Source organism: Triticum aestivum, chromosome 2A (genome assembly GCF_018294505.1).
Source record: "Triticum aestivum cultivar Chinese Spring chromosome 2A, IWGSC CS RefSeq v2.1, whole genome shotgun sequence".
Taxonomy (NCBI): domain Eukaryota; kingdom Viridiplantae; phylum Streptophyta; class Magnoliopsida; order Poales; family Poaceae; genus Triticum; species Triticum aestivum.
In genome coordinates, this window is record NC_057797.1 from 212,093,169 (window position 1) to 212,102,694 (window position 9,526).

The 9,526-nt window shown below is 41.7% G+C and overlaps 1 protein-coding gene across 1 annotated transcript in view; it reads right to left on the reverse strand.

The window, feature by feature from the left end:
- LOC123188409 (protein disulfide isomerase-like 5-4) overlaps positions 1-4,939 on the reverse strand; it is a 7,033-nt gene extending 2,094 nt beyond the window's left edge. Inside the window, exons 1-9 of the mRNA XM_044600502.1 lie at positions 4,892-4,939; positions 4,696-4,799; positions 4,261-4,351; positions 3,008-3,102; positions 2,304-2,361; positions 1,184-1,368; positions 840-897; positions 715-755; positions 545-619 (exon numbers count right to left, since the gene is read on the reverse strand). Coding sequence (XP_044456437.1) covers positions 545-619; positions 715-755; positions 840-897; positions 1,184-1,368; positions 2,304-2,361; positions 3,008-3,102; positions 4,261-4,351; positions 4,696-4,736 — 644 coding nt within the window. The 5' untranslated portion in view covers positions 4,737-4,799; positions 4,892-4,939. The remainder of the gene's footprint in view (positions 1-544; positions 620-714; positions 756-839; positions 898-1,183; positions 1,369-2,303; positions 2,362-3,007; positions 3,103-4,260; positions 4,352-4,695; positions 4,800-4,891) is intronic.
- Between the last annotated feature and the right edge of the window lie 4,587 nt (positions 4,940-9,526).

Consider the following 9,526-nt stretch of genomic DNA (forward strand, 5'->3'; position numbering starts at 1 on the left):
GTTACTTTACTGGTGCCAAACAGAAAGCCAATGGGAATGAAAATAGACAATCCTGCCACTGTTTATTCAGTATGCAATATGGAAGATAGGGAAATGCTTCAAGCTCATTCTTTTTTCTTTTTCTTTTTTTGCGGGTGCTTCAAACTCATTCTTAATCAAATAGTTCCAGAAGGAAGGAATAGCACCCGCAAGAGCAGCATGCAAGGACACACTAAATCATGACAAGACCGTGGGATCATCATATAACTTCAACAGATATTTACAACAAAATTAATCAAATTTCATGGTAGAAGACAAACGAGGATTTTGGATTCATGTGATGTCAGTCTATTACAACAATATAAGTGTTTAACACTCCTATATTTCTTTACAGAGAGAGTAGCATATTCATGTGATGTCAGTCTATTAATACATAAATAGAAAGGTTAAAATAAGAAGAAAGTACAATTTTGGACGAAAGAGAAAACGCATTGAATTAAAAGTATATAATCAACCCCACTTATTCGTTTATCGATCTCTAATTTGATAATTAATTAGTACATACCTCTTACACAGTTCAACTTCCTCAGTGCAGTCAACTTTCCCGAGAAGAATTCTGCCATCCATTTCAGGGTCATATCTGAATATAACAAATAAAATCAGGATGGTAATCTAAAGCATAAAATCATGAATCCCCAAGCCACGTTCGGGACAAAAAAGAGCAAAAGCATATACCTCTCCCTTATTATTTGCGCAGCCTTTTCCCATGAAGGTTTCTGAAGGATTGTTGATTGATCAGAACCAATTTAACTTCTCCATATACACTAAGTGAAAGGGAACACAAAGAAAAAAAATCTAACCAGACGATTGCTCCAATAACACCAGGGGGCATAAAAGTTGACAACCAAAACAGGGTACCTGGAAAGGAATATATATAATTTATGATAAATATCAACCTCAACAATAAGGGAACTCCGGCAAAGAATAGGACAGAGCTAAATGCTAAATAAAAATCAAGAACAGAATATAATTGGCATACAACACTGAACCTGGCGAAAGTAATTAGAACTTATAGCCTATAGAGAAACAAGGAGTATAAATTAAATAATTAAATATCCACATGAATGTCTAGCAGTTAGATGCTGGTGCGTAAAATATCTTTGACAATAGGTTTCACTATTACACAAGATACTTGAATACTTACTGGTGAGAATAGCTATCAAAATTGCGAGAGGACAAGGCAACTGAACCATCACCATGGTATTCTTCAACATCATCTCCGTGTTTGTTGACAGTGGGTATAGGTCCAGCATGGAACTCAGATCCAGTAGGTACTAAATTCCGATCAATTGAAAACTTGCGAACAGTTTTCGTTATGTTTAGTCTGTTCTGCATATGTTTTGAACAGGAAACTAAGGTTAAACTAGTATAAGAAAAAAAAACGCGTGCTATGGAAAGCAAGAAGAAGAAAATAGGAAGTTATTCCATATGTACAAAACATAGTTCACATAGGTCCCCCTACTTTTTGACACAAAAGTAACATCAAAAAACTGGATGCACTGACCTATTTCATGATTTCAAGGATGGTGTAAAAAACATATGTAGCTTACATTTAAGGGAAATACCCATTCTGGTCCCTAAACTCTCTTCCGCAGGGAGAGTAATTTTCACGGTCTTCCTTTTGGAAGCAGACGGGTTAGCAACTTGGCGCCAGCAATGAGGAGGAAGGCAGTCAAAAGTCTCATTGAGGCTTGGTCTGGTTGGAGAGGGAGAGGGAGAGGGAGAGGGAGAGGGAGAGGGAGAGGGAGAGAGGGAGAGAGAGAGAGAGAGATGGTTGTAGGAGGAAGCCAAAAAAAGATACTCCCTACGATGCGACACTTACTTTGGATCGGAGGGAGTACTATAATTTAGTTTTCCCGGATTTCTGTCTGGGCAAGTGTTTGGTTCACATGTTGGGCCTTCTATCATCTTGGGAGCTTTTTTTATCTGACCGGTGGCAAATTGGCATACTTAGCTGCTACATAGGCCTAAAATTATGTGAATTCTGTTGCGAGCGGGTTAGTTGCGATGATTTTCATAACCAGGAGTTTTAAAGTACACCGCATGAAGATGAAATTTTCCAACACATAAATCTAGTGTAAAATGATTTTCAACAAGCAACGTAATAAGGTACTCAACAAAATGATTACGGAAAGCATAAGACCTGATTCTGTTTCCCCGTTTTAGGTTATTCATACAAAAAGGAAGACACATTTTATATAATGTTGCATTATCGGAACTAGAAGAGAGCATATAAAGCACTGTAGGAAGAGATCGAATCTTACTGTTCCCAGCACATCACTGACATCAACTGATGCAAATTCACATGAAAGCGCAGGAAAGCTGCAAAATGCAAAAGCCACATAGTGAACAATCAAGGGAATAATAAGGCTGTGCTGCCTATCATTATTAACATAGTCATCCCATCAAAAACAAAAAATATCAATCTGAAATCCAAACAGACGGCTAGGCTAGTGTATACCACTTACTATGAAATATGGTGTGCAAACGAACAAATGAAAATCTGGCTAGTGCTTGAATTTTTCCCAAAAACATGGAGCACCAGTTCCAATAATAGATCTCAGATGCATATGTAGACTAGGAGGAAAAAAGATAATAATGGATGCCATAAACCTATTATGCTATGAACAAAATTAAAATGGTTGGATTTGGAAAACTAGTTGACGGCAAGACTATTAACCTAAGTACACATCAGATGCTTCTTGACAGGATTCAGAGAAGAGTAAAAACATCAAGAAACACGCAGTGACATGTCTTGTGCTGCATATATAAACTGCGCACTGGTAACAGATAAATAACAATAGCAAGTCATTAGTTTTAGAAGAGCAGACATGCATTAGGTGGAAGACAAATTCCATGAAGTGTCCGCAAAACAAAGGGCAACAGAAAGAAGAATTATTGATGAAACACAAAGGTTCAGGTTTAAACTATGTATTCAATAATGCTCGCGAAATGCTACCAAATTCACCTCAAGTTAAAATCTATCCGTAAGAACTCCCCATCTGAACTCCTGTCAACAATTACAGATGTGGTGGTATTGACTGCTAAGTAACTACTCAGCTCCTGCAACAACAATTTAACAGCTTTAGATGAAAGTAACCTCATCATATATTGCAATATAAATTTAAAGATCAAGAATACAAGATCATGTAAACATTATTCAAAATTGCTAGCAAGTGCAGAAATTGCAATGATTAACCAATGAGGACCCAAGGGATGCATTGGTTCCAGAGTAACTAGTACACCATGTGATGTCATCACACTGCCTAGCTTCAAGTTCCAATGATCATAGTTGCTCATAATCTATGGCACCATGTTGATGCTCTGATGATAAATAAATAAAAGTTCATTTGAAAGGGTTATTTTGGACTACATAACTTGAAATGGTGTAGCAATTAAGTACTACAGCAAACCGAATAGTAGCAGACCAATTAATCACTTAAACAAAGGTGTTGAGTATCGTGATTATTAGGAAACAGCGCGCCGCCCCGTGGTTTTCCCCGTGGCTGCACCAACCCGCGCCGCCACTGCGTCGCCCTTTCGGGCCATAGTGCCGTGGCACGCTGTCCACGTCGCCGCCCCAAGGCTGTTCCCACGGTTGCATCAACCCGCGCGCTGCCGCTGCGTCGCCCCTTCGGGCCATAGTACCGCGGCCCGCGGTCCACCACTGCCCTGAGGCCGTCCGCTCCAGGCCGTCCCCGTGGCTACACCGACCCTCACGTTGCCGCTGCGTAGCCCATCACCCTGAGGTCTTCCCTGCCCGCCGTCGCCCCGACCCGCACACTGCCGCTGCGTCGCCCCTTCGGGTCATAGCGCTGCGGCATGCGGTCCACTTTGCTGTCCACGCGCGTCAACTTCTGTGTGGTATGCGCCGCGCCACCTTCCTAGGCGCGCGGACGGTCTTCGTCACGTTGTCAGGTTCTTCCTCGCCTACTTCGAGCACCGTCGCCACGCTCCTAACCTAGCCGCCGCTGCCGCTCTTCTTCCCGGGCCACGGCGACTACCTCGACACCGGCCACCCCGACTCAACATCGACCATGGCGTCCCTTGCACGGCTACCTCGACCACGGCTACACCACCCTACACTCTTGGCTACCTCGACATTGGCAGAAAGGGCTACCGCCTTGCTTGAGCAACCTCGTAAGTTTCCACTCCAGCCACGACTTCCGTGATACAAGAAGTACAGTATAGTTGATAACAGAACAGAAACTGGAAACAAACCATTCCAAACAAAAACACCATTGCCAGTGCTGCAAATATGGATAATCCAGCACCAGATAGTGATGCCTCCGTCAAATCCCTAGGAATTTTCCTGCAGACAGCCAAAACAAAAAAATATATCTCAATACGTTACCACTTCAGTAGAAACTCAAAAACAGCACCTGCACAATGCCAGCAAAAAGGTCCCCCACCGACCACCATTACAGCATACTGTCAATTTTGCATTTTCGGTATTACCACGTTCGAACATATATCATCTACGGTGCAGTTCTCCAGAAACAGACGTAAATCATTACTGGCGAGTACCCAAGCTCGAACTAAATACATCAATTCGTAGCCAATCCCCCGAATACAGACAGTAATCCGACTGAACCAAACCCCACATTCACCGAATCCCGCCGCTAATCTGGAGATCGGAAGGGAAGCGAATGATACCTGTAGAAGTCGACGGACTTCAGCTTGCTCGAGGAGATCATGGCTGCCGATGATGACGACGTGGCAGCGCGCCGGGTGGTCGGATCTGCCGGGTGCGGAGAGATCTGGAGCGAGGGGAAGGAGAGAGGTGAGATTTATGTGGGGAGGTCTCTTCTTTTCGTCGTCTCGACTAGAAAGGTGTGCCCCCGGATCTCACCGCCTCCTACCTCCCGGAGTCCAGAGTACCGCTGCCTTGCCTGCGATGTTAATTGCGTCCAGCCACGGATACGTATCCATCTATTTCTATTGCTTTCCTTTTATGTATTTCTGGAAAATGCTGTGTCAAGTTAGAAAATTATTAATTTGGTCCTATCCTGATCTCAAAAAATAAATGCCCCTGTATCCCTTTTTCTTTAGTTGGAAAAAATGCCCCTGTATCCTTTAGAAAGTTAATTGGGTCCTTAGTATTTAAGGCGCCGAGTAGATGTAATATTAACCATAGTTTAGATATCTCGCAAAAAAAAACATAGTTTATGTAGTTTATATTGTGGTTTATTTTCGAACGTAGTACAATGATCATACATACGCATATACACTCACTCGTATGAATGCAAGTACGCACACACATCCTACCCGAGCATATCCGAGAAACTGAGCTGGCACGTCATTTTGAGATTGATGTCACATACGCCTTCGTAGTCGACGAGAACGTCTCCTTCCACTGAACGCACGTCGCCGAAAGTCCTAGAATAAATCCAGAAGAATGTGAGCACCAACGTCGAGGCTATGACTTAAACTCTGTTAGGTTGCGGATGTCACTGTCCTCCTAATCATCCAATCATAAGTTGGTTCACAGTTTATATTGCAGTATTTGTTCTCCTATAAAATTCAAAAATACTCCTATACAACAATCTATGCATAAAAAATTAAGTTTATAATCTAAATATTCAAATAAATACGTAGTCAAAGTTTTGTATGTTTAACGTAAGACAAGTGTTGGTGCAATTAAGTGTCCTAAAAGTTTTGAAGATTGTTGGACAGGAACAATGAAGGACTAATGTGTTTGGTAGCGCACACCCGTAGATTAGGTCCCTGGAGTTCTTAGGAGTTTCATATAAACTCGAAAGATTATTTTTTGTGCGACTGAGAAGAATTCTAAGCCAATTGAGAAGATTGCTATCGAAGATATTGCGTGACGAAAGTGACCTCTAAAAACTGCTGATGTAAAGCAATTGATATAGAGTTCGGTCCAAGACGATTGACTGCAGTGGAGAAGAAAGAGGATGAAGAAAGATGTAGCATTTTCTTTTGTAGTTATTTTTCTCTTATTTGAGTCCCATGATCACCGTACTACTAAGAGGTGTCGTAGTGTTTCGAAACTTATGTTTCTTTGATGCTTAACCGAAACATATCCTAAGTGAGATGTGAGAAAAATCTTTTTGTGTTCCAAGACATTTACTTGTCAGCCAGAGGCGATGATCTTCTGGGCTACGAGAGAAATGCTCTAACCGAGGAGTCGGCTTTACTTGTTCCTCAAGTAAAGTTGTCGGATGCATTTGAAATCAGACCGTTAGATACGTGTCCGTTGACCATTGGCTAGACGTCGTGTCCTAAATGGCCATTTCCCCCTCAGGATTGCTCCGACTATAAATAGACACCTCGCAGCTTCCGAGAAGGTTGGTTGCTCCGCGTGATTTTGACGAGTTGTCATAGCACCCTCTATCCAAATATTAGAGTTAATCCACCGAGAGAAAACCCTACAGACAAAAAACTAGATAGTGGTTTAGCAACTCTCAAGAGTTATACATGGATCCCATCTCAGATTTCATGACCTCAAGCCATTTCGCGGAATATGGGCTCATCGTCGCTTCCTCATAGTTCGTAGGTTCGTCATGGTCTAGTAACATGACTTCCAGAAAGAATTACCGTACCACCGTACTACTCTAGTGTGAACTATACTCTGGTTGACCTACGAGGTTCGGTAGTAACTTGATCTAAAGTTTCATAATCATCATCATTAGCTTCCTCACTAATTGGTGTAGGAATCACTGGAACTGATTTCTGTGATGAACCACTTTCCAATTCGGGAGAAGGTACAACTACCTCATCAAGTTCTACTTTCCTCCCACTCACTTCTTTCGAGAGAAACTCCTTCTCTAGAAAGGATTCATTCTTAGCAACAAAGATCTTGCCTATGGATCTGTGATAGAAGGTGTACCTAACAATTTCTTTTGGGTATCCTATGAAGACACACTTCTTCGATTTGGGTTCGAGCTTATCAGGCTGAAACCTTTTCACATAAGCATTGCGACCTCAAACTTTAAGAAATGATAGCTTAGATTTCTTGCCAAACCATAGTTCATACGGTGTCATCTCAACGGATTTAGATGGTGCCCTATTTAACCTGAATGCAGCTGTCTCTAATACATAATCCCAAAACGATAGTGGTAAATCAGTAAGAGACATCATAGATCACACAATATCTAATAAAGTACGGTTACAACGTTCGGACACACCTTTACGCTGTGGTGTTCTAGGCGGCGTGAGTTATGAAACTATTCCACATTGTTTCAAATGAAGACCAAACTCATAACTCAAATATTCACCTCCACGATCAGATCATAAAAACTTTATTTTCTTGTTACGATGATTTTCCACTTCACTATGAAATTCTTTAAACTTTTCAAATGTTTCAGACTTATGTTTCATTAAATAGATATATCCATATCTGCTTAAATCATCTGTGAAGGTTAGAAAATAACGATACCCTGCCGCGAGCCTTAACACTCATCGGACTGCATACATCGGTATGTATTATTTCCAATAAGTCAGTGGCTCGCTCCATTGTTCCGGAGAATGGAGTCTTAGTCATCTTGCCCATGAGGCATGGTTCGCAAGTATCAAGTGATTCCAAAAGCCTATTAGCATGGAGTTTCTTCATGCTTTTACACCAATATGACCTAAACGGCAGTGCCACAAATAAGTTGCATCATTATTAACTCTGCATTTTTTGGCTTCAATATTATGTATATGTGTATCACTACGATCGAGATACAATAAACCATTTATATTAAGTGTATGGCCATAGAAGGTTTTATTCATGTAAACAGAACAACAATTATTCTTTGACTTAAATGAATAACTGTATTGCAATAAACATGATCCAATCATATTCATGCTCAATGCAAACACCAAATAACATTTATTTTAGGTTCAACACTAATCCTGAAGGTAAAAGGAGTGTACAATGGTGATCTTATCATCCTTGGAATCACTTCCAACACACATCGTCACCTCGCCCTCAACTAGTCTCTGTTCATTTTGTAACTCCTGTTTCAAGTTACTAATCATAGCAACTGAACCAGTATCAAATACCCACGGGCTACTATGAACACTAGAAAAGTACACATCAATAACATGTATATCGTATATACTTTTGTTCACTTTGCCATCATTCTTATCCGCCAAGTATTTAGGGCAGTTCCGCTTCAAGTGACTATTTCCTTTGCAATAGAAGCACTCAGTTTCAGGCTGAAGGAAATATGCCCTAGAGGCAATAATAAAGTTATTATTTATTTCCTTATAATCATGATAAATGTTTATTATTCATGCTAGAATTGTATTAACCGAAAACATAATACATGTGTGAATAAATAGACAAACAAAGTGTCACTAGTATGCCTCTACTTGACTAGCTCGTTAATCAAAGATGGTTATGTTTCCTAACCATGAACAATGAGTTGTTATTTGATTAACAAGGTCAAATCATTAGTTGAATGATCTGATTGACATGACCCATTCCATTAGCTTAGCACCCGATCGTTTAGTATGTTGCTATTGCTTTCTTCATGACTTATACATGTTCCTATAACTATGAGATTATGCAACTCCCGTTTACCGGAGGAACACTTTGGGTACTACCAAACGTCACAACGTAACTGGGTGATTATAAAGGAGTACTACAGGTGTCTCCAATGGTACATGTTGGGTTGGTGTATTTCGAGATTAGGTTTTGTCACTCCGATTGTCGGAGAGGTATCTCTGGGCCCTCTCGATAATACACATCACATAAGCCTTGCAAGCATTACAACTAATATGGTAGTTGTGAGATGATGTATTACGGAACGAGTAAAGAGACTTGCCGGTAACGAGATTGAACTAGGTATTGGATACCGACGATCGAATCTCGGGCAAGTAACATACCAATGACAAAGGGAACAACGTATGTTGTTATGCGGTCTGACCGATAAAGATCTTCGTAGAATATGTAGGAGCCAATATGGGCATCCAGGTCCCGCTATTGGTTATTGACCGGAGACGTGTCTCGGTCATGTCTACATTGTTCTCGAACCGTAGGGTCCGCACGCTTAACGTTACGATGACAGTTATTATGAGTTTATGCATTTTGATGTACCGAAGGTTGTTCGGAGTCCCGGATGTGATCACGGACATGACGAGGAGTCTCGAAATGGTCGAGACATAAAGATTGATATATTGGAAGCCTATGTTTGGACATCGGAAGTGTTCCGGGTGAAATCAGGATTTTACCGGATTACCGGGAGGTTACCGGAACCCCCCGGGAGTCATATGGGCCTTATTGGGCCTTAGTGGAAAGGTGAAAGGGCTGCCCATAAGGGCTGCGCGCCTCCCCCCCTCCCCTAGTCCTATTATGACTAGGAGAGGTGGCCGGCCACCCCTCTCCCTCTTTCCCCCTTGGGAATCCTAGTTGGAATAGGATTGGGGGGGGGGGTCCTACTCCCGGTAGGAGTAGGACTCCTCCTGCGCCCTCCTCCTGGCCGGCGCACCTCTCCCCCTTGGCTCCTTTATATACGGAGGCAGGGGGCACCTCTAG